This window comes from Plectropomus leopardus, chromosome 23, assembly GCF_026936395.1.
Source record: "Plectropomus leopardus strain MGB_pleo_1.0 chromosome 23, ASM2693639v1, whole genome shotgun sequence".
In the NCBI taxonomy this organism is placed as follows: Eukaryota; Metazoa; Chordata; class Actinopteri; order Perciformes; family Serranidae; genus Plectropomus; species Plectropomus leopardus.
Window position 1 is genome coordinate 23,157,579 of NC_142198.1, and position 26,101 is coordinate 23,183,679.

At 39.5% G+C, this 26,101-nt stretch overlaps 1 protein-coding gene across 8 annotated transcripts in view; it reads right to left on the bottom strand.

The window, feature by feature from the left end:
• Nucleotides 1-8,166: 8,166 nt before the first annotated feature.
• The window catches only part of npy2rl (neuropeptide Y receptor Y2, like), a 77,985-nt gene continuing 60,050 nt past the window's right edge, over nucleotides 8,167-26,101 (bottom strand). For all 8 annotated transcript variants that reach the window (XM_088073467.1, XM_088073469.1, XM_088073466.1 and 5 more), the window contains 3 exons: nucleotides 16,608-16,773; nucleotides 12,171-12,324; nucleotides 8,167-10,498 (listed from right to left, as the gene is read on the bottom strand). In XM_088073467.1, coding sequence (XP_087929593.1) covers nucleotides 9,899-10,498; nucleotides 12,171-12,324; nucleotides 16,608-16,773 — 920 coding nt within the window. In that variant the 3' untranslated portion in view covers nucleotides 8,167-9,898. The remainder of the gene's footprint in view (nucleotides 10,499-12,170; nucleotides 12,325-16,607; nucleotides 16,774-26,101) is intronic.

Genomic DNA, 26,101 nt, shown 5'->3' on the forward strand with positions numbered 1-26,101 from the left:
AAACAGGATTCTGCGCCGGCGAATAAAACAGAAGCTGTCAGAGACAAATGATGCTTTCAGGAGAAGGAAGCCGCTAACAAATGTAAAATGGAGAGTCAAGGACAAGGACACGAGGACATGTTGGAGGGGAAAATTGGAGACTTATTCTGGAAGATGAGGACAAAAAAAGTGAGGGTGGAGGGGTGAGGAGGAAGGGAGGTCTCTGAGGAGAAGGTGGAGGTGAAGGAGGAGAAACAAAAGGGGACGAAGGTTTGGAAGGACGGTTTCTCCTTGACCTCTGACTTTGAAAACGTCCCTCTGTTTAACAGCGACTAGAAAACATCACACTGTATCATCAGACCAGGCAGCTTCTTCCAACAGCCTTAAATACTGGAACATTTTGCAATAATTTTAGGGTGAGATCCCGGCGCCGTCAGCAGACGCAGATGGATACCTAGAGTTTCACTTGTAGGCAAGAAAGTACACTGACAAAGTGGCAACGCGTGACAGGCTCTTTTAAAATGTTTTAAAATGTAAAATGGTGATTTTTATTTTTATTTGTGTAATTTTTGGTGATTTTTTTGTGGGTTTTTTGGCTTTGAATTTTTTGTCAGAATTATTTTCTTTGAATTTTTGGCGATTTTTTAAAAAAAAGTTTTTGCTACATTTTTTTCTACAATACTTTTTTATTTTTAAGGGTTTTTTGTACATTTTTTCTTTTTTCCTGTTGAATTTTTTTGTGATTTTTTTAAAAGAAAACATGCCTTCAAAATCCACGTGCCATTCAAACTAAAAATCACCAAAGTTACATCAATTATTATATCATTTTTTTAAATGGCCCCTGGGCACTGGAGGGGTACGTAAAGCATCGTATTTCGATGAGTTGGGAGTAACAGTGTGTTTCTTGGCGGACGTCTGTGTGCAAGGATTCACAATTTGTCATTTACAAGACGGACATCGAATATTTATCTGTACGACTGTAAGGGAACCGGTATCGTAACCTTTTGGACGATAGCGATCACAGTAAAACGTAACCACTCATGTCGAGGATGCCGTTTTTTTTTCATTGAGTTCGGATGCACTTTTGTGGTGGAGTTTGACCTTTAATTTGAAGGAGAGTTCTTTAAAGATTTTAGCTTCGGTGGATAAAAACGTTTTGTTCTGCAGCAGATGTTGTCTCTCAAAGACAGTTGCAAATAACGAAAGCATCGACTGCAGCCTGAGGTTTGATAATCGCCTCGTCTGTATTTGTTGGAGCACGCTCAGACGGCTCGTTCTCTCTCCGTCTAAATGCATTAAATCCGGTAGTTCGTGCACGGAAAACAAAACTGAGGAGATTTCGTTAAAATACATCAATTTGGCGTAATGACCACTTCTCTCAGTGCACCGACTTCTCCTCCGCTTCTTCTTCTCCTCGACCTGCCGGCTGAGTCGTTACATCTCAGAGTGAAATTGGATCCAGCGTCGGGTCGGAGGGGTCAAAACCATTGACTCTGTCCTCTAATACCGACCGTTATCCCATCAAGTCCGGACGACTGGGAATCCACGGCCTGAAGTAAGCTATTACTCTCTGTGTCCCTGGTGTGGTCCCCCGTCTCTCCTCATCTACGCTCCGTCCTCGTCTCTCGCTGTCGTCCGTCTCCACTTTACTCCCCGCGGTCTTCAGTCAATAGCTCGTCTTTATTTTCCTCCTCCCTGCTGCGTTTGTCTTTATTTGATTTGGTCTTCCATTAAACGCTGTCTCTCTCGCTTTCTTTCTTTTTTTTATTGCAGTCAATAATCTGCTTTGCTTGAAGTCAAAAATGATGCGTAACGGTGAAATGATCCAACCAGCGCTGGACATTTGGTTCCTGATTTTGGACATTTTGCTAAAAAAAGCTCCTGCAGAAGCTTTTGTTTCATGTCTGTTTTCCTGTTCGGAAGTTAAACTGACCTGAAAACGAAAAATAAATAAAATAAAATAAAATAAATCTAGTTACAAAGGCAGGGTTGTACACATTTTTACCAATAATTGTTGTTTGATGCACTATGTTTTTTTTATTTTGGCTTTAGGGGACTTTAAATGGCTGTATTTTGTTTTAAAGAAAACATGTGACAGACATATTTTCTTTAAAAATTGTTGGCCACATTTTTTCTTTAAAAATCCTTTTACTGTTTTTAAAGAAAACATTTTGTCTTTTTATTATTATTATTATTGTTATTGTTATTATTATTATGTTTTTTTAAGAAAACATTTTGTCAGTTTTCAAAAAAAATTATATTTTTGGTCAATATTTTTTTCTTTAAATATTTTTTGGCAATTTTTACAGAAAACAATTTGGCATTTTTTTAAATGAGATTTTATGTTTGAGCGAAAACACATTTTGGCATTATTTTTTTCTTTTTCTTCTTTTTTTAAATTTAAGCACCTTTTCAGGTCATTTTAATGTTTGTTTTTGTTTTACTTTTCTTTCTTTTTTTTGCTGATTTTTAGGTAATTTATTTCTAATTTTGGGGTGATTTCTTGTTAATGTAGGTTTTTTTTTAATAAAGCTACTTTGCTCTGGTTTCAAAGGGTTAACTTCCAGCAGCTAGATTTCGGGTGGATTCATTCTTTATCCTAGACGTTGGAAAGTCGGTGCTTCCTGTATTTGTTTCTCGCCCACCTTCTCCTCTTAAATCAAACACATCAGCCGCTGAGCCGGTAATCCTGTTCTCCGTCCGTCTCGTCAGACGAACAAACGCGGCGCTCAGACGCGGTTCAGACCTACAGAGTTGTTGGGCCAATCTCATTTCCTGTGTCGTGCCTGAACGCCGTCTCGCTTAATTCGATCCCGTGTGGCGTGGAGACCGGAGCTCCTCTGCGGGGACGAGGAGGCCTTTAGGTTTCATCGGGTTCACTGTTGTTCACACGGGAGTCTCGTGGGTGACGGCGCGTTAAGAAAAGGGTTTTTTGGCGAATGAGTCACCCTGAGTGTGGATGAGTCACCGAGTCATCCCGCCTTTATTACAGCGAAGAGCGAATCTGTACGCGGCAAAGTCGCTCTGCAGATCCTGATGTGACGAATGAAGCTGCTTCATCAGAAATCTGCGGGCGTGACGGCTGAATCTCAGCTGTTGAATTAGCTCTTCAAGCTCGGCAGTTTCATAACGACCTCTACAGATCTCGATAACGCGTCGTCATTTAAACTGCAAAACGGGGAACGCACGAGGGAGGGACTGTTTTATTCTGGCTTTAGGGGAGGGGCTTACACATGAAATGGCTGTATTTGTTTGTATTTTACCGCCTTTTTTTCCAAATAGGGATGCCTTCCAAACCTGAGGGTTTTCTTTAAAAATTGTTGGCTTTTCTTTTTATTTAATCTTTGGCCATTTTTAAAGCGTTTTTTTTTTTTTTAAATTAGGAAAAAAAGACATTTTTTGAAGGAAGCATTTTTTTACGCTAAAACTTTTTGGCATTTTTTTAAGGACAAGGTTTGGGCTTTTTCATGTTTTATTTATTTTTGGCATTTTTTTGTTTTTTGATGATTTTTTAAGAAAAAAATATGATAGCTTTGATGATTTTTAAAGAAAACATTTTGCCCTTGTTTTTGTCTCGACACAGAAAAGGAAATTAAGGACAATTTTTAATGACAGCATTCAGGGAATGTTTTTTTGACAATTAAAAAAACATTTTGGTGTTTTTTATTATTTAAGCATTTTTGGATGATTTTTAAAAACAAAGTTTGGGTTATTTGTTTTTCGTAGTTTTATGTATTTTTTGGCAATATTTAAATAAAACATTTGGGTGTTTTTGTTCATTTTTTGGGTGATTTTTGAAGATAATATTTTGTGCATTTTTTCTTTAAAAAAAATCACAAAACTGACAGCGTTGATCGCAGTTAGAAACTGCAGAAACAGAATTACTCATTGGATTTTCAAATTTCCCATGGTCCTTGAATAGATTATGCATCATTATCCAGGTTTGTGAAACAGATTTCCAGGACTTTTCCTAACGTTTCAGGATAAATTTAGTTTTCCAAAGCTTTCCAGACCATCACGTCTCTCAGGCATCCTGTTCAGAGGAAGAGGAAGAAGAGCTGCTTCAATATAAAGCAGTTTTTTAAAGTCTGTTAAATGAGCTCTTTAACTTGGCAGTTTCAAAATATCGTTATTTAAATGAACTTTTTGTCTAAGTTAATAGACAAAAGAGGCACATGGTAAAGTGTAGTAAAAAAAACCCTCAAATCCACAGTAATTGTTTTGGAAAACATTTCAAAGCCAAAGAAACTTTTTCAGGGTTGTTTTTCTGTATTTGAGTTGAACTCTGATGAGCTCTGCGTTCGGTATGTAACATCTGGTTTATTTGTCTTTTAGATGCAAACCAAACGGGCAGATCTGTTTCCCCGAACCTGAGCTCTCGTGTTTGCACGAAGAATATCAATGCACAAAGATCTCTGAGCTCCAGCAGACCTGCACGCTCTCACTTACAGCTCATTAGCATCTGTGGAGAATAAACTAATTAGATCTGAAATGTAACAGCTACTATGCAAATGCACCCTGAAAAACACACACACACACACACACACACACTCTGAATCTCGATGTCTGTGAGGACGAACTCTGAACGTATTCACTCTGTCCTCACGTTATGCATTTTTTTGGTTGCTGCTTTTTCAGCTGGATGTTTTACTGCAAACGTTCTGTTTTTTTGGGGCAGTCGCCAATTTTCTGGCAGCTTTTGTTCCTGAAAACGTGAATATTTTAAGCTTATGCACGATGATTGTTTCATAACCATAAACAAGTGGTTTTTGTGCCTAAACCTGTTAAACTGTTGAACGTATCTGCGTATCTGTGACGACTGAGAAACACGACAACTGTACAATGCATATTTTTGTTTGGTTGTTTTTGGCGACTGAGTTGCCAGATGTTGTTATACAACTGAATGAGCTACTTGGCAACAAATGAAACTGCAATAGATAGATAAATAAATAAAATAAAATAAAATAAAACATAACATGCATATGTAAAATGCTCTTGATTATCTATTTAAAATTATGTTACTGGGAAAAAATCTTATTTTTGCTTATTTTCAGGTAATATTCTTGTTAAAAATGTGGCTGTAAATAACAATATTAGAACTCTTTTCTCCTATAATTATAAACTCTGGGATTTTTATAATTTTTTAAATTTTTTTATATGAATTGTGATATTTCTGCTGAACTGATCACACCTGGAGCTGGAGTTGTTAGTTTTTAAGTTGGATCTTTGGTCATATTTGTATTATTTTGATGGTATGTGATATGCAGATAAGGGTGCGCGCACACACACACACACACACACACACAGTAATAAAGAGCCCAGAGGCGAGTGTGTGCTTGAGAACAGTACACCTGTTGTTGGACGCAGGTAAAAGGCCAACACTTTGTGCTCGGTTACAGTCGTTCACACAGCCGATATTTACACAGACACGATAAACAACATTACAGCCGTGATACAAAGCAGTTTACATTCATGTTTGATAAAAGTCGAGCAGCATCACGGTCCTCCGCCCAAAAAACATCGTCAGCGAAGAACGAGATCCCATCCGTCCTTTTTCTCTGAAAAACAAACGAGGAGCATTAAATCTTCACGACTGACGTCATCCTGTTCACTTTTGGTCCTCTGAGCTGGTCCCAGGCACACATATAAATACATACATATATATATATATATATATATATATATATATATATATATATATGTGTGTGTGTGTGTGTGTGTTTATATATATGTAGGGCTAGGGGAGGGGCACATGACTTTAAAAAGCTGTATCTTGTATTTATTTTACTGCCAATTTTTTAAGAAAAAAAATGCCAAAAAATAAAACATTTTTTTTCCCTTGATTTGTTTTTATCTTTGATGATTTAAACAAACATTTTTGGCATTTATGGTATTTAAAAAAAAAAAAAATTTCAAATTAAACATGCTTAAACCCGCCAGCCCACCAAAATGAAAACCGCCAGAATGACACCAAACTGAAAAACAGAAATTATCTTTGGATTTTCAGACTTCTGATGGTCCTTGAACACATCATGAGCGACAAAGCATTTTCCCAGAGCCGCTTCAAGGAGTTCAAATAAAATAAAAATAAAAGATAAAAAAAATAAAGAGCCAAAGAAGACGCTCAGATATAAGACGCCAAAAATCCTCAAGACACTCGAGAAAATCCACCTGGAATCAGCAGGACGACGGAGACTCTTCACCAACGTCTTAAAAATACTCCTCATAAGTCCCAAATACTGAAAAGTGGGTGACGAGGTATCCACGCAGTGCATTGTGGGACAGCTTTGGGGATCCGGAGCAAACCGGATGACGTCAAATTGTCTCTGAGTCTCTCTGAAAGATGTCCAAAAGTTAAAAACATCAGATGTTTGCTGACGTCAAACTAAAGCACGTTATGGTTTACATTTATTCTAATTCAAATCTGGAGCCGAAAAACGTCGAGGAAGCTTAAAAATAAAACAGTTCATCCTTTTTCTGTTGTCCGTCCTCAGAGGAAGACGTCTTTTTTTGTTTTTGAGGCATGCATTCACGGCGTGGGACAGATAGCAGAGAGCAGACAGAGAGGAGACACAGCAGAGAGGACACAGAGAGGAGACAGAGAGGAGACAGAGGGGACACAGAGCAGAGAGGAGACACAGCAGAGGAAGACAGAGAGGAGACAGAGAGGACACAGAGCAGCAAGGACGCAGAGAAGAGACACAGCAGAGGCAGACAGAGAGGAGACAGAGAGGACACAGAGCAGCAAGGACGCAGAGAAGAGACACAGCAGAGAGGACACAGAGAGGAGACAGAGAGGAGACAGATTAGAGAGGACACAGAGAGGAGACAGAGGGGACACAGAGCAGAGAGGACACAGAGAGGAGACAGAGAGGAGACAGAGAGGAGACAGAGTAGAGAGGACACAGAGAGGAGACAGAGAGGAGACAGAGGGGACACAGAGCAGAGAGGACACAGAGAGGAGACAGAGAGGAGACAGAGCAGAGAGGACACAGAGAGGAGACAGAGCAGTGAGGACACAGAGCAGCGAGGACACAGAGAGGAGACAGGAAGGAGACAGAGCAGAGAGGACACAGAGAGGAGACAGAAAGGAGACAGAGCAGAGAGGAGACACAGCAGAGGAAGACAGAGCAGCGAGGAGACAGAGCTGAGAGGACACAGAGAGGAGACAGAGCTGAGAGGACACTGAGAGGACAAGGAGCAGTGAGGACACAGAGAGGAGACCGAGCAGAGGGACTGTGGGATTTTGTGTTTTGGGCTCAGAGCGTCAGTACGGAGGGAGCTCCATCAGCGTGTTTGTTGAGCTCAGCGTTGCTGTCATGTTTGTTGAGTGTTTGCAGGTCGTTTCTCAGCCGCCGTGTTTACACTAAATTAACACGCTGATCTCGCCGCCGCCGCCACCGGAGGGAAACTGAGCGCCGTAATTACACTTCGGCAATTAAAGTTGGAACATAATGAATTGACCTTTGCGATCACGCTTCGAACAATGAATTCAATTTGAGGCGTGTAAATTAAGACGAGTGTGTGTGTGTGTGTGTGTGTGTGTGTGTGTGTGTGTGTGTGTGTGTTTCCAGGATTCTTCCAGGAAATCTGAAGACCAAACATTCACTGAAACGACCTTATCAAAAAAGACTTTACTTAAAAATATGACTTAGGGACTGTTTGTTATGTATGAGAGGAGGGGGGCAAAAAGACGGAGGCATGTCAAATATTTTTTCAAGCACACGGAGGAACTAATGTATTTTTTTTGGTTTTAGGATAGGGGCATATAACTTTAAACGGTTATATTTTCTATTTATTTTATTGCCATTTTTTTAAAAAAAGGAACTTCAGAGGGCATTTTCTTTTTGGACATTTTTTCTTGATTTTTTTTGTTTGTTTGTTTTAATTTTAAAGAAAAAAAGCCTTTTTTAATGTTTTGTAATGTAATGTTCATTTTGTCATTCAAAGAAATTTAGGGCGTTTTTTAACGAAAACGTGGCATTTTTTGATATTTTTAAAAGAAAAAGTTTTGTTGATTTTTTTTACTTTAACAACTTTTTTTGGTTCTCTTCCTTAGCCAATTTATTATCATTATTATATATATATATATATATATATATATATATATATATATATATATATATATATATATATATATATATATATATATATATATATATATATATTATTTTACAGTTACTAAAGGAAAAATATTTGCAGTAAAGGGTAAAAAAATAAAAACTAAAAACAGCAACCCCTCCTCTGATAAATAATGACCAAACGTACATATTTCGACTGTCTCTGTTTCGCTCTAAATTGCTGCTGGTTTGAAGTCTCTCCTGCTGCCGCCTTATTTTCTCCTCATTATCCCACGTTCCCTCTTTGTCCCCTCTTTTTCCCCTTTTGTCCCCTTTTGTCCCCTCTGTCCATCTGTCACTCTGTGCTCGCTGTCCTTCAGCGACTTAAAAAAACAAAACAAAAAACAGCTTTAATCCGAATCATTTGACTTTTGGCCGCTCTCGCTCTCCGTCCTCGTCATATCTCGTCCCTCTGTCTTTTGTCTTTGACGCTCCCACATCCGTCTCTGCAGGAAATCCACATTAAACACATTTTCATTACGAAACGACGTTCAGATTTCACAAAGCTTGCATCATGCACCCTCGTCCTCCTCTCGGACCTCAAAATCTGTGGTTTTTTTACTTAGTTTGATTTTCTTTTTTGGCTTTTTCTTTCACCTGACAAATTATTTTTCCCCCTGGCGCATCAGAAAAGAGCGTGGACAACCAGCTCGGATCGCTCACTTTAACCTTTTGAAACCTCAACAAATGGGCTTGATTTCTCTAAAAACATGGGCAGACGGCAATGAGCCATAAAAGGAAAAAAAGACCTCAAAATAACAAGAAATTAGTAAAAAAGTACCCAAAAAATCCTGAATACTAGTTGTAAAAAAAGACCAGAACACACTCCCCAAAAATAAAAAAGACATTTTAAAAGATTCAAATTTCTTAATTTTTGCAATACAATTTTAAGAATGTAATTATGATAATAATAAATGTTGGTTTTAATATTGTTGTAAATACTACATGAAAATTCCCCCCAAAAAACATAGTAAAAAAAAGAAAAAAGAAAGAAAAGTAATTCTAAAAAACACAATTTTAGGTATGTAATTATGGTCATTATAAATATTGTTTTTACTATTTCTTACTAAGCCGCTCATTTCTATTTTTCTCAAGAAAAGAAATCAAATTTCTGAGGGTTCAAAGGATAAAATACTTGTGAAAGGCGTCTTAGAGAAAAGTGATGTCGCTGCAGGTTTCAAAGGGTTAAAAAGAAGTCCCCGCAGACCGGCGTCCTCGTCCCCCCGCTGTAAGCCACTCTGGGTTTAACGTACGAGCTGAAGCGTCACACGTGGGATGGAGATGGAGTAAAGCCCTATTCTGACAAGATTAAAGTCAAAGGTTGTTTTTTTTCGTCAGCGTCGAAGGAACAAAGTTTTCCGTCCAACGTGTCGGAAAAGTTGTCGACAGAAAATCGTCTTTCATTCAGACGAACTCTTTGTCACAGATCCTTCATGCAGAAGCTCAGCGTCACTCCGACAAATCCGCCGTCACCTCGAGGTCACGTCCTTCGACTGAGGAGACCTCGAGTCGCTCGGCGGCTCCTCGTCTCCTCTCCTGTCATTCTTCTTCTTCTAATCCGTGCTCGACTCTGCCTCCTCGTCTATTTTGGGCTTCCAAAAACTCCTCAATCCCCTCGCCGCCTCCCTCCTGCTCCGTTGTTTCTATTTTCTCTCATCTTTATCTCGCCGTCGTCTCCGTGTGGAATCTCTTCTTCTTTTGTCTTCTGGGGAACAAAAGATTCCCTGACAGCCGTTTTTCTTCTTCTTTTTCGTCGGCTCTCCTCCGTCACCCTCGCCGATCTGACGACCTTGAGGCCTTCACACGTCCGTGGCGTCCAAGTGGGTGGAAACCACATCCTGAGTCTCAAGAACGATCTTCTTCGCCCTCCCTCCTCCTCCTCCTCCTCCGCCGCCGCCTCCTTTTCCTCCAACCGGGTGGATGCTGTCCAGGCGCCCGCCCCTCCCCCGCTCTCCTCCCCCGCGACACTTGAAGACGGCGAAAAAGGCGGCGCGGTAGTTGCGGTTCATCCAGCCGTACAGCAGCGGGTTGGCAAAGGTGGAGCACATGGCGACCACGTGGAAGATGGTGTAGAGCAGCCGGAAGTCGCGCATGTCCAGCACCGTGCTGTCGATGTCCGTGGCCAGCTGGAAGGCGTGGAACGGCAGCCAGCTGACGGCGAACACCACCACCATGGTCACCAGCATCTTGGTGGTTTTGCGGCGCCGGCGGTGGCGCTCGGAGCCGGCTTTGTTGCCGCCGCTGGCCTCCGCCGGGCTGACGTGGCCGCGCAGCTTGGACCAGATGCGTGCGTAGGCGAAGGAGATGATGGACAGCGGCAGGAAGTACTGCAGGATCAGCATGGAGATGCTGTAGACGGTGCCGTCCCTGTTTTTGCCGGGCCACTTCTCCGTGCACACCTGAGACACCAGAAAACATCACTTGGCTGTTAGCATTAGAGCTAACAAAGTGAAAGAATCAATTTTGCAAAAAAAAAAAAAAAAAAAACTACGGACAAAAAGACAATCAATATTGGATCTATGAGTTGAGTTTATTTCATTTTGAACCAATAAAGATAATAAATTAAAAATAAAAAAAGAGACTCCATCAGTGAAAAGGAGAAAATTCAGATTTAAATCTTCATAAATCAAATATTATCAATTACAACCTTCATAAGCTTCAGTGCTCGGATCATGTCCTAATTACAACCACATCATATTCACATCATAATAAATCAACTATTAACTGTTTTAATTTTTTTGATTCATTAAATCCATTTAAACTTTTTGTACTTTTACTTTTAATACTTTTCCCTGAAATCACACTGAAGTTTATTTAACAGAACGTCAGTTTCTTCCCTCCTTTAGCCTTTTTTTGGCGTCATGCCTCCAGTCTCGTTTTTGTGTCCTTACCTGCCCTTATATGGTGTTTAGGGGGCGGTACCTGTGCTGACAGGTGACTTATGATCAGTGGGATTCAGCACTGAGCTCTGCTGATCAGAGCAGATTTGGGTGGTTCAGAGCGTTTGCTGCATCTGGAGTCGACTGCTTTTATATTTTTCTTAGCAGAAAATTAAGAGAAATTTAAGAGAATGTTTCTGCATGAGGCCAAATATCACCTGGTTTATATCAGCGTGTCATTGGTCCCTTTAAAATAAAAAAAAATAAATAAAAAACAATGCAATGAGATTTAAAAAAAAAAAAAAAACAATATATGAGAAACTCGTGCATGTCTGTGGTCGTCTGGTGGGAGGGGCTTAAGCAAGAGCGGGAGCTGCAGGAGGAGCTGCAGGATTTCTGCCACCTTCAGCTTTAAGCAGCATGTCAATGGAAAAATGAAAGCGGAGAGCGAGATAATGTGGCTAATATAAAAAAATGAGAGGAAATGAAAGTGAAAAATGCAACAAATAAGGAAAAATGTGATGACTGCAATAAAGTCAGAGCGAAAAGGGCTTCAAAGAGGGAGGAGAGGAGAGAGGACGGAGTGGATTGAAGAGCGGAGGGAAGACGGAGATTATGGAGAGGACTCTGCGAGGTGATGAAAGGAGAGAGGGGAGGACAGGATGGAAGGAGGGAGAGATGAAAGAGACGGAGCGAGGCGGCGGGAGCGAGTGTGGAGATCAAAGGGGCAGATGAGGAGGGAAAGAAGTGGACTGATGTCATGTCACAGGTGTGTGTGCGTGTGTTTGACTTGTACATGCAACATAGTGAGGACCAAGGTATTTTTGCAGCAGAGTGAGAACATTTTTGGAAACCCTTGGTTTTAGGCTTCAGGTTGCAGTTGGGGTCAGGTATGGGTTTGGCATTTAGTTGTGATGGTTAGATTTGGGTTCATACACAGCACTCTGAAGGTACGGGCTCACAAGGAAGGGAAATATTGAAGAAATCTTAAAAAGCTCCATAAAAAAAAAAAAGTGGATTGTCAGAGACCAAATAAAATCAACCTAAAATTGCTAAAATAAAAAATGTTCAATATAATATATAAAACACAAGTACGTAATGTAAAAATATTTAAATATATAGGGGTTTGGGAATTTCAGGGTCCCCACAAAGACATAAGTACTAAAATGTGTGTGTGTGTGTGTGTGTGTACCTGTATGGTGTGTCCGGGCTCCAGGGTGAAGGAGCCATACTCTCTGAAGATGGCCATAGGGCTGGCAAGCACTGCACTCAGCACCCAGGTCAAAGCTATCACCCCGAAACACACGTCCTTACGCATCCTGGTCTCCAGGTGGTACACGATACACCTGAAACACACACACACACACACACACACACACACACACACACACACACACACACACACACACACACACACATCACTAGTGTCCATCTGTTTATGCTTCAAAGATCAGATGGCGGCTGTTTTAGATCAATAACCAGTGAGAGAACACATCTGTGAGTATGTCCACCTCAATTTTTTTGATAAAATGTTAACATGAAGTGCAGAACGCTACACTTCGATCTCACACCTCAGTGGACTAAGACGAACCGCTTTGTTAAATTATTCTGCCAAGAAACATAGAGATGGTTCTGTATAAAAACGCTTTCATAGTACTAAGAAACAAAGCGATGTCTGTGTAAAAAAAAAAAAAATGTATAAAATTTTTTACTATCGCAGCAGAAAACATTCGCTTTTCATCCAACAATTTCAGCAGAAGCACAGTGATGTCTCAGGAGGAAACATCGCTTTTCATGGGACTTTTTTGGCAAGAAACAGCAATGTCTCAGTAAAAAAAACAACCACTTTTTTGTGTTGATACCCCTATAGCAGACAAACAAATGTCAAAATAAAAAAATTAACAAGCAAACAAAAAAAACCTTTTTGTGCAACTATCCCTGCAGAAAACAAAGTGATATCTGGTTAAAAAACAAACAAACTCATTTCACTGATTTCATGCAAGAAACTAGTGTGGGAAGCCTCCAGGTAGCATGTAAACGCTGGCGTGCAGACACCGCGAGCTCTCATTGGTCTCATGCGGGCGCACATGCGTGAACGCGGCTCCCACATTAGGAGCTACAGGCTACAAGAAGTCTAGAAACATGACGCCAGTGACGCTTTTCAAAACAACTTGGCACGTCGGGAATTCAGGACACTTGGATTACTTTGGCAGAGCAGTATGGAGACATTTTGTCGTTTTATGATGTATTTTTTTAACGTTTGAATCCTGGTCACCCTTTGCTTCAATCATGGGAGATGAGTGCAACACCTTTTCCCCTTGAAGCTGCGACAGAGAGCAATTTCTAACTTTAGTGGGGACATCATAGCCAATTACAGCCAATCAAAGTGCTTGATGCACAAAGAAGACAAAAAGACTTGGTGGATTTTAGTTTTTGCTTTAAGAAATTATGTTACAAAAAGAGGAAATTTGTTGTATTCCAGACACTATTTTACACGTACATTTAAATATTTTCAGATGTTTTATAACCTTTTTTTGGCGTTTTTTGTTTAGACTGTCAAAGTCTGGTTGCTCTCATATACTTTAATTTTCCAGGCACTCCTGAGGTGAGCATTACATACGATTTATATTGTTTCTGGGCAAACTATTACTTTCATTTCCAATCCCTAACGCTGCAAATAATATGAGCATAGCAAACTCTAAATAGGGTCGTACTCGTTCCACTTTTTTTCCATTACAAGCAGAACCAAACTTCAATAATGACCTCCTCTGTCTTGGCTGCAGCTTTTTCAGCACAACAACAGCGTCGACAAGCAGAAGAAAAAGTGAACTCATTACACGGGCCAGCTCTCGGTTTCTTGTTCTGGCCTCCAGGAAGCATTTAAGTCGACTGTTAGACTCGGCCTCGGAGCTGTGAGGCAGCACAATGTGCTCCGCTTACGAACAACCAGCCAAGAGGGTCTCTGTGGTCCTCTGGCAGCCGTGTGTTTGTTGTGCAGATTGGATCAGAGGATGCTTTTAGCTTTTATTGATGCAAAAACCTGAGAGGAAACCTGTGCCGAAATCTAACCTCTTTAAAAGTTTCTTTCCTCTCAAGTCTCTGACAAAGTTTCTGTTTTCATTTGTGTCCGAGTGCATTAATCTCCAGTTCATGTTCTGTGGTGATGCATCCTGTTTGCTCTCATTTATACTTTTACAAAATTTACTTCTATGATGCTGAGAGGACGCAAAGGGCAGGGAACGTTTCTCTTTGCTCTTTGGAAATCAAGTTAGTGTTGATGGTAAATGCTGCCAACTGAAGCAATAAATTCATCAGTACTGACAGAAAATCTGAGTTTTTCTTCTTGCACAGCCTTTATTACAGTGCCTACACGTATAAGGATGTGTTGCCCCCCCAAACACTTCCTGTACCATCCCAACACGTGGAGGTGAGTGTCTCTGACGTGGCTTTGTTTATAAAAAGTAAGGACATCTGAAATAACTTACTTCACTGTTCAACAAGATCACTTGAAAAAAACAGAAGTGTATTTCACAACGATCAGCCACACTTAACCCATCAACCGGTCACAGTTAGCCCAGAAACATGCCACAGTTAGCCCAGAAACATGCCACAGTTAGTTTTACTATTTAGCCATTTATTTGTAAAAATCCCTTCAAGGCTTTCTTGAGTTATCACGCTCGCATGTATGAGGAAGGTCACAGTGACCTTGACCTTTGACCTACAACCACCAAAATCGACTCAGTTCATCCTTGAGGTCAGGTTGATGTTTGTACTAAATTTGAAGAAATTCCCTCAAGGCGTTCTTGATATTTTGTGTTTACAAGTATGAGACAGATGGACGCATATGGACGGATGGACAGCCTGAAAACAAAATGCCTCGTTTATCAGATGAGGATGATGATGATGGAGGTATCAGTATGCAGACTGCATTAGCTTCATTTTTTGGCTGGAGCTGCTAATGGACGTTAACATCGCCACACAGAGCAGAAACACAGGCCTCAGATGCTCAGATCATAAAATATATCCTCTTCTCTAAATGTATTTGTCACGAACCGTCTGCCAAAAACATCAAATGCAAACACCGAGTGGAGACGCTTTGAAGCAGATTTCCATCTGCACTCCCTGGACAGGTGGACGCCAAACACTCAAACAGTGAGGACAGATTGTGGACGCTGGTGAGAGCTCCACCAACAACCCAGAGGACCAAAGCTGTTTACAAAAGAGGCGTTTCAAGTTTGTCAGAAATTCGTTTTAATGATTAATCTCGGAGGCCAACTCGCTTCATGAATGCTGAAAAGTTGTCTACCAGCCGTTCAAGTCCGGCAGCTTTAAAATCAGGTCTGCGGGGTCACGCAGGTTTGAATTATGCAAATGAGCCATTGTTCACCTCAAAGCTCACCTCAGCGGCGCTCTCAACACCTACACTCCAACTGACGGAGCCGCAGCCAACCACGGCGGAGCAGCGAGCCCGGCAGAGTGGGCCCCATTTGCATGTGAATCTTCATGCTAATGCTCTTTTCTCTGAGAGCAGCCGTGTTAAAGCTGGATTGATGTTTGTATTTTACATTTCTGTCATTTAGAGGACGTCAGCACAAGGTGAGTGAACATTTTCAGGGCCCTGCAGGTGGGAAGAAACAGATCAAACCCTCGACTTTTCCCTCCATCATTTCAATGTCAAATTTCCTTCCTGCATTACAAGATGCATTAAAGAGACAAAAACTTTGAAACTAAAGGCTTCAGACTGATCGGACTACACTGTTTCCAATGTGCTTTTTCTACTTTGGCTTAAGCTGATGGATTTCTTTACATCAGTGATAGGCAACCTACACAGACCAAATGTGGCCCCTGATAGGGTGCCAGGTGGCCCCCCCAACCACACAATCACAATAAATATAAAGTGACTGATACTGGGGTTTGTTTTTGTACTTTTAGTATCCATAAGGTGCCAGAGTGCATAAAAGAGCATCAAAAAAAGAGGTTGTTGATCCAAAAAGAAAACAAAAAAGAAATACAGCTATATATATCATAAGGGGAGTCATATATATATATATCATAAGAGTCTGAAAAATGTCCTAACATCCTGGAAAAGTCCTAAAAATCCAAGAAATGATGTAAAACTCCTAAAATGACATAAAATCCTAAAAATATCATAAAATCCTGGAAATGTCCTAAAATCCAATAAATGACCCCAAATCCTAAAAACATCCTAAAATGAATTTAAAAAAAAAAAGTCTTGCACATTGTGAGATTTAAAACATCTAGAAAACATATTTAAAGGAATAGCGAAAACTGTCCAGAAAATTATACTAAATTATACTTATACTTATAATTTATACTATAAATTATACTATACTAAATTATACTTGTATTACAGAATTCTTATTAATGTTGAGCACTTTTTACCTTTTTTACCGCTTACTTTTTTCATCTTTTCTTCCTTTTTTATAAACCTAATTTTCAGATAAGTTTTTATAACTTTTTAATAATTTCTTGCAAATATTTGAGTAGTTTCTTATATAGTCACATGATCATTGCCTTCTTTGCATGTTTTTGAAAGAAATCAAGCCAGTTTGCTCAGATTTAAAAGGGTTCACAAAAAGCACTGATCACGGCTATAAGCCCCACCCACCTGTGACGGTCAAGGGCGATGACGTTGAGCGTCACCGTGGAGACGTGCACGGCGAGCACTTGGGCGTAGGGCAGCAGGAAGCAGAGGGTGCTGCCGAACTTCCACTCGCCCTGCAGCGTGTAGACGAGGGTGAAGGGGAGGCACAGCGTGTTGACCAGCAGGTCGGCTGGAGGAGAAGAAGAAAGTTCATTTACTGAAAATATCACTGTGATAAATTTAAACAAAAGTGTGCTTTTAGCATCTTTTACACTCTGGATTTGATGATTTTGGTGTTTGCTGCTGATTTCCTCCAAATGCAGCTTTTTTGCATTTGAAGTCTGAATGCTGCGTCATGCTTTGAAAACTGCTGATGCTACGTCTGAATAAAGGAGAGAGCAGGAAGAAACTTTTAATCACATTTGCTCTTTACCACGACATTTTTTTTTTTTTTTTTATCTCAGCCAAAAGAAAACATTTCCCCGGGCCGTCTCCAAACTGTGTTTCCATCAATCACACGAACTGCATCAGCCATCACTTCATCTCGTAACAGTTCAATTATACTTCAGGGAAGTTTCGTGCCGCAGCAGAGCGCAGCTCAAGTCTAATTTCCTTCATTTTTTCTCTGAAACAAAACTTTTTACAGTGAATGGCAGTCATTAGATTCATATTGTCCAATTATCCAATTAAAGTGCATTTTTTAAAATTCAGTAACATAAGCAGAACATCGTAAAAGAATACTTTAGCTATAAAACGACTATTTGGCGGACTGGTGAAATGTTACTGATTACATTAACTCTAGTACTTTACTTAAGTACAAATTTTAAGGGGCTTGTACTTTGAGTGTTTTTTTGGGTTTTTTTGCATGCCACTTTGTACTTTTTCTCTTTTTTTCTTATTTTGGTATTAGTTTTAAAGTTTTGGCTATTTTTAAAGAAGAAATATTGGGCTTTTTAACTGTTGATGTAATGGGAAAATCCATTAAGATGTTACGTCAGAATTTATTTGGCAAAGGTGTTTCCACGTCCCATTAAGTGCATCTGTGTGCAACTCGAAAAAGCTATGAAACATTATTGTGTACATTTGTTTTTTACTGGCCTTTTTTTCTCTTTTAATTCTTACTGTTCGTTCAATCAATTCAGCCGGCTTTTAAGGGATTATCTCTCCCAAAACCCACTCCAAAAAATTGGCTGTTGAAAAAACATGGAGGAATGAGGATTTGCATTCTTGAACAACAAATCCGACATCTCTCCCTGGGATCTTTATTGTTTTTGGGATCGCAGATAATTGAAAAGGCATCAGGCTGAGTCTGCATCAGCGGTTTGTGTGATGTTCAGGGTGGGACGTCACTTTGACGTCGGTGGCGAGCAGGAGGTGATGAAGAGGAGGAGGAGGAGGTGAGCGCTTCACAAATCTGCATCTGGACATTTGAGCTGATACGTCATGAAACCATAGAAACTGTCAGAGGAGCATCTCTGCGCCACCTACACATCTCAGCAGATTTATGAGCTTATATAATCACCACAGCTTTCTTCGCACTTTTTTCTGCTTCAGCAGAATAAACTGTAGGTATTAAAATTCTGAAAATAATGAATATTTGATATTTATGATTAGGCCTGAATCATTTTAATGCATAATATTTTTCAAAGTTTGATTTTGAAAAGTGCATTTTGTGTACAGAGCGATACGAGCGTGTGTGATATTAAAGTGGGCTCTAAAGGGTTAAATGATGAAGCAGCTCTAACTCTGAATCATCTGAGAGCTGTTAAAACAACTGGTGAGCATCTGATCCACACACACACGCACACACACACACACACACACACACACACACACACACACACACACACACACGCACACACACACACACACACAGACCATCTGCTCCGACAGTGCACCTCTGTACGTGTGAGCGTCAACATCTGGAGATAAACGTCTGTCACGTTATTCGAATAATCTGCCTCATTTTCTGGGAATTAAGAAAAAATGAAAGCAAAGAGTTGTAGCATCCAATAATAATAACCTGACCAATAATGTATTAACCGTTTGAAACCCGAACAAATTGTCTTAATTTCCTTCAAAAACACGAGAAGAGCTTGACAAGCAGCTAACAAAAAAATGGCCCCAAAATTCAAGAAATCAAGAAAAAAAACAAATCAAGAAGTTTGTAAAAAGTTTCAAGAAAACAACCTGAAAATAAGCAAAAAAAAACCAAACAATAAAAAACAAATAAAACCAAAAAAGCAAGAAAAATAACGCTGATTTTTTTTTTTTCCAAGAACTTGAAAAGAAAAACTTTTCAAAAAAGTTACACTTTGGGAAAAACTTTTCTAGGACTTTTGAACATCTTTTGGACATCATTTTTAGAGTTTTAGGACATTTCTTGGATTTTAGGAAGTTTTATAGTTTTTGGATGTTTATAGGATTTTAAGATGTTGCTCACATTTTAGGATATTTCTCAGATTTTAGGACGTTTATGGGACATTTGTAGCAGTTTAGGACGTTTTCAGGATTTCAGGGTGTTTCTAAGATTTTAGGATGTGACTCATATTTTAAGACATTTCTCATGACAGGACATAGGATTTTAGGATTTTGGAACATGTCTTTGATTTTAGGACATCAGTGTCTCAGCTGTGTCCTCTGTCGGGGGACGTTGGATCCTCTGGCTCTTTTTTTGATCTGCGAGCTCTATTTTGGTGCTGTTTTATGTCTCTGACACCTTATGGAGACTGAAAGGACAAAAACTATTCACAGTGTGAATCACTTTTTTTTCATGTGAGTTAGAAAACATTTGGAGGGCCAGATTTGGCCTGCGGGCCGTAAGTTGAGCATCGTGCCTTATAGCCTCGGCCCGCGTCTGTGAATTCTCTTTACAGTCATTTTCCCAGTTTTGGGTGAAATCCCTGGATTACGTTCAAAGCCGGCGTTGCAAACGGCTGCAGTCACCTTCGTGGTCTTCTAAGCATCTTTTCACAGGAACACGTGTTCTCGTTCTTCTGCTGCTGCTGCCAGACGTGAACAATGAGGCGATGAGCCGCTGTCGTCGTGTTACCGGCTCGTATTGTTTCGCTCAGTGTCGTGTTCTTTAAACGGCTCGCACATTCAAATCAGCCGTGTCGTCCAATAACGAGACGACTGCTCACATTAAGACAAAAAGGCAAAGAGAGAGTGAAGGAGGTAATGAAAGAGCGAGCGAGCCGAGGAGCCCGGAGGTGAGAGGGAGGAGCGCTCGCTCGCCTGGCGCTCGCTCGCCTGGCGCTCACTCTTTGTTTACCCGAACTGTCTGCTCTGCTGCCCGCTCCGCTTTGGTTTCGGGGGGAGTTGAACCGACAACTCTCTGGCTGCCGCCGTTCTACCTTCCTGCACATTTCACATCACATCAGTCACAGTCCTCCGCTCTGTTCTCTCTCCTGCTTCTGTGTTTCAGCTCGCCGTGGCTGCTCTCCTCGCTCGTTTAATTCAAGTTCACAAGCAACACGTCTATTAACCCTTTAATACCTGAGAAAATTGGCATGGACGAGTAACATTACAAGAAATGCCCCCCCCAAAAATGGCAAGAAATTAGTGAAAAAAAAGTTTAAAAAAAAAAAACAAACACAAATGAAATAAGGAAAGAAAATGACCTAAAAGAATGAAAAATAAATTCTGTATCAACATTTTAAATACGTCATTAAAAGAATAATAAATGCAGTTTCTGGACATTTTTTCCAAATTTTTTGATTAAATCTATCAGATTGTTTCTTTGTACCTTTTACCTTTGAAAGAAATCAAACCCTCTTTTTCAGGTTTTAGAGGTTTTGGTGAAGAAAACTGATGTTGATCCAGGTGTTAAAGGGTTAAATGTTATATATGTGCATATTTTGAGCTGCATGCCCTTTATTAATAGCTCGAGATTAAAAATCCATAGGAGGAATCTCAGGAGACATCCAATGTTATCGAACATCTTTTAGTTAATATCTTGTAAATTTACCACTTTAATCTCAGAGAATTTCCAAATTGCGTTACCGTGACTTTGTGGGGTTTTTTCCCCATAAAATTAAAATAAAAAAATAAAATTAAAAAATTAAATTTTCCGGGAATATTCAACTTTATTAGCATACATTTTTGAGTTTCTTTCTTGTACATTTAACATTTTAATTTCTGGAAACATCCTTTTTTTCTCTTTGATATTTACTACCTTAATGTCAGAGTATATCAGAGTTTTCCCCCAAATTTATTACTTTAATTTTGGAAATTCAGATTTTTTTCTCGAAATATTACCTCCTCCCCGTCTCTGTATTTATATTAGTTTAAAGTTAAAGTTTAAATTAGTTAAAGTACAGCTGGTTCATTTATTTATCAGGAAACCAGAACAATAAAACATTATTTTTAAAACATTATAAAAAGGAAAAATCACAGTTATCAGAGAGCTTTTGTTTTCCCGTTGATGGATCTGGGCTTCACTGAAATGCAAACTTCTTTGTCACTTCCTCCGTCTGAGCAATTTAAGTTAAACTGTGAATGTAAAGAGAGCTTTCACGGGAAATTAATTTCACTATCGGTGTTTCTTCTCTGAGTCTCTCACTTTAAATGTTGCGGCGCTCTCCGTCTCTCGGCTCCGTCATCCGCTCATAAATACATTAAAGCAAAGCGTTTGTCTCTAAAGGAGCGGGTTGTTATTTTCTGCTTCACTTTTCATTTCCTGTTAGTCTCTGTTCTCCAACGCAAACCTCTTAACCTTTAATGTAACTATGAAACAGTGACAGCGGCGCTCGGATTCACACGACGTGTCTCTTGTGCTTCATTTCATGCGGAGACATTTTCTCTCTCTGGCTCACAGTTTGGCCTTCTGTGTTGGAATATGAGACTTTCTGCCGCTTTGCTTTAAAACACGAGTGTTTGGCGTCTCCGCATGACGCAGAGCAGCAAAACGAAACCTTTTAAACAAAGTGAGGACAATGACGAGACTTCACAGAGACGAGTGTCTCCGTGCCCTCGCCCGCCTGGCAGGACACCAGCAAACTCTACTTCTAATGGAGTCTGTGGCGTCCGTCCACGCAGTATTTACACGTCTTTATAAATGATGTCCTTATCTGCTCTCTGTGAGACGCTGCAAACCAAAAATGGTCGCACTTGAAGCTCCGCAGAGAGCTTCAGCTCGCCGTCAAAGGGAGCGCCATGTGTTCAGCCAACCAAACCTGCTGCTTGACTTCAGAGAGGCGGCCGAAAAGACTGACGTCACTGCTGTACGTGTCTGTAACGTGGACACTTTCAGCGGTGTTTTTTGAGACCTAAATGGATATTTTTTTATCAGGACATTTTCAGTTGTTTATTATTTTATTTTAATAATATTTTCCATCCATGTTGGTTAAACTAGCTACTTTTTTACTGACACGTCGGGACTTTTATTTTTGGAGGGGTGTGGTGGGAAATGCTGTGGTGGGACATTTCCAGTTAGGACTGTTCTGGAAACTGGGTATTTTTAATAACATTTTGGGGCATTTTAAATTGTTGGCTGTGCCTGCTGGGACGAGAAAAACAAAAACAAACAAAAAAAAAAGAAAAGTTGTTGTTTTTTTAATAAGAGGTCAGGACATTCCCAGTCGTGCTTGTTGCAACAAAAATTATTTTTTCCTTTTTTTTCAGCCATGTTTGTTCAGACAAAACTTTTTTTTAGTGTTTTATTTTACAAACGGTTGGTACATTTCCAGCTGTGTTTGTTGTGACACTTCCAGAAACGATTGTTCTGAGAAACTGTGTATTTTTAACAACACTTTTGGACATTTCTGATTGTGCTGCAGCATTTTCTCAAATAACTGCCTCTTCTGCTCAAAATAATTCAGAAAAGTTACTTTCCACTTATGTAAACTTAAATATTACAATCAACTGTTACAATCAACAGAAGAAGCTTCAGTTTTTGTCAGGGACGAAACAGTTCGAGTTTTCTGAGTTTGCCTTCATGCAGACAGAAACAGAAACCTCTTTATTCTCGACTTACCGACCTGCACGCCCCACAGTTTAATAAAACTGAGCGGAGCGGTGATCGGTCCGTCTGGGAGGAATTAAAATGTTAATTTACCCTCTCCAGCTGTCACAAAATAAGACACATAGAAATGAATCAGTTCATAAAGCAGGAGAAAGAAATAATTTGATGGAGTGAACAGCGGGGCATCTTTGATTGTGTGTGTGTGCGTGTGTGTGTGTGTGTGTTTAGCAGTGTGTGTGTGTGTGTGTGTGTTTAGCAGTGTGTGATGTGTGCTAACATCATTACATCGCCTGCAGTGTCACTTGCTCTGAAAAGTGTAAAGAAAATTGGATGCAAAGTAAAACCTAACTGCTGGCTGTCATTAATAAATACACACACTCACACACACTCACACACACTCACACACACACACACACACACACACACACACACACACAGACTTCCTGTGTTCTGGAAAAAAAACATTAACTTATTTTTTATGCCTTTCAAGTTTTTACAACTTTTAGGTTTGAAAGCCTGAGAGCTGTGTGCAAGTTCCTGTTAAATTAATTGCATCTATAAATTATTTGCTTTTTAAATTACACGCGGGTACAGTTAGGATTCAAAATAGATCATGTGACAATCATAGCTTGAATGTCCCAACATTAAAATAAATAAATAAATAAAATCTTGGTTTCTTAAAATAATCACAGCTGAAAACGCTCAGACCTCCTGTAAAAAAAAACAAAAAAACATTTGTTAGCATAACTGGAAATGTGTCAAAAAATCTGGTTTTGTTGCAACGATGACACACCTGGTTTTGTCACAATGTGCACAAATGAAAATGATGATGTTAAAAACTACTCAGTTTTGTTAAACAATTATAACTGGAACTTTCCCCACATGTTAAAAGATACCTGGTTTTACTGCGACAAACACAGCTGGAAATGTCCCAACATGTTGTAAAAACAAAACAAAACAAAAAAAAAGTTTGATTTTGTCATAACAACCACTACTGGAAATGTCGCATTTTGTAATAAATGAAGACAATTTGCTCAGGTTTTAAAGGGTTAAGACAGCTTCAGTAATGTCCTCAAACAGGACCAGCTTCAGTCCTGTCACTGTCCGTGGTGCTGAAGTCTGCCTGTTAGCCTGTCGCTGTCCGTGGTGCTGAAATCTCTCTGCTCCAGTCTCATTCAGCCTGTTGACTTTGATCGGCTGTCTCTGAACAAAACGTGTTTTTGTTCATGTCTGACAGCAGAGGTGCTTTCCCTCCCGTCTCACACGGCCCCGCACTTCACACTCCATTACCTCTTATGGTTTACGCGTCGTTTTCATTTACTCGTCGTGTGCTGATGTATTCACGCGTTTGTTTGTGAAGCTGTTTTTATGTTAATTCATGCCTTCATTACAACGTGTTCACTCGTGTGTTTGTACGATGTCGACTCTTTAATTAATGTTGTTCAGCTTTTAATGGTTTGAATTAGTCAATTTGTGATTGAACTGAGTGAGGGGGAGTTCGGGTGAAACAGGGACACTCGGCCTGCTTTGCTGAGGGCCACTTTTGTAAAATGACAGGAGGCCAGGGGCCAGTCGCAGCAGCCCCATATATGTTTTAGGATTTTAGGACATTTCTAAGATTGTGGGACTTTTTGGGGATTTGGGGCCATTTCTAAGATTTTAGGACATTTTAAGCATTTCAGGACATTTCTAGGATATTAGCACATCTATAGCATTTTTGGACATATCTATGAAATTTTTCTGATTTTAAGACGTTTCTAATAGTTTAGCACTTAAGGATGTTTCTGTGATTTAGGACATTCCTACAATTTTAGGGCATTTCTTGGATTTTAGGATGTTTCTAGGATTTTGAGGATTTATGACATTTCTAGGTTTTTAAAACATATATGGGATTTTATGACATTTTTCAGATTTTAGGAAGTTTCTAAGATTTTAGAACATTTTTAGTATTTCAGAACGTCTAAGATTTTAGGACATTTCTCGGATTTTAGGACATTCAGGTCTTAGTTAGGGCCACTGTCGGGGGTTTGGGGGATCCTCCTCTGGCTCTTTTTTGATCAACAAGCTCTATTTTGCTGCTGTTTTATGTCTCTGACACCTTATGGATGCTAAGTGGACAAAAACAATTCCCAGTGTCAATCACTCTGACTGCGCTTTATTTTTCCATTTCTATTTTTCTTCAGTTTTTTGTCTTCACTGTGTCCTCTCATAAAAAATCCCTTCAAAACTGGATTAAAATCTTTCCTAGAGATGATTATTTTTGAACGCCTCCAGTGCCTCTAAACAAAGATGATCCAGGCAGTAAAAGGACGGTTTAATCATGCACCAGCGTGATACTTCACAACGTGAAACTTGGGCCTGGTGTGTCACTTCACAGGCGGAGGGACTCGGGAACGTCGCCTCCTCGCACTCGTCTCATTAGAAATAAATAGAGCTGAGGTGACATCAATCGCTGTGTGTGGAGGCCGTTACGCCGAGAGAGCATTATTTATGCTGCAGCGCTGAACAGATGTTTGGTCAGAGTTGAGATATTCTCCAGCTCATTAAAACCATGTGAAGCTGTGCGGGCTGTCACAAACACACATCTTTATTTTCATCATATCAGTGAAATAAAACGGGCTCAGAGTCACATGATACGAGACCTTTGTGAGGTTTCTTTCACTTTGTGTCCGTTTTTGGCAGCTGCTGTGTTTCTGCTCAGTGAAACGGATCAGAGGATTTTATCAGCTCGTGTTGGCTGATCTCACCTTTTCAGGGGGTTTTACCACTACACACGATAACTAATGCTAAAATCTCATTAAGACACTGACAAATGTAGAACCACATTTTAAATGTAAAACTTTCCATGGTAATAAAAAATAAAAAAGTGTTATTGGATTTTTGTAGCAGATACTAAAATTGCAGAATCAGCGACTTCTTTAAAATCACTTTTTAAAACCCATTTTATACACTTGCTTTTATGTGATCTATTTTATTTCCATTTGTTTATTGATATTTATTTTATTTAATTAATTAATGTTTTATTTATTCGATTTCGTTTTATTTGCCATTTTACTGCCTTAATATTTTGTTGTTTTTAGTCTATTTGTTTGTATTTTTTATATCGAAATATTATTACATTATATTATTATTATTATTATTAATATTATTATTATTATTATTATTATTATTACAGTTTTTATTTATTTAGTTAGTTGTTATTAATATTTTGTTATTTTCTAGCCCTGATAACCTTTGGTCAGTTAAAGGTGTTATATGAATAAAATTATTATTATGATTTTTTTTTTAATACATCAGCATTTAGTAGGGTTGATTACCTCCTGGTCAGTTGGTCGATAAGCTTTTGTCCAAGTGTTGTCTCATCGGTTGGACAAGCATTTGTCATATATGACATTATGAAGTGTTCAGCTGGAAGTTCTGAGCAGAAAATTATTAAGTGATGAGAAAATGTGGAAGACTTTATGTTTTATGAAAAGTAGATCAGCACTTTAAAGAACATCACAAGTCAAAGTGTCTCTTGATCTCTGCGCTCGTTCTCTAATTAAAATAGTTC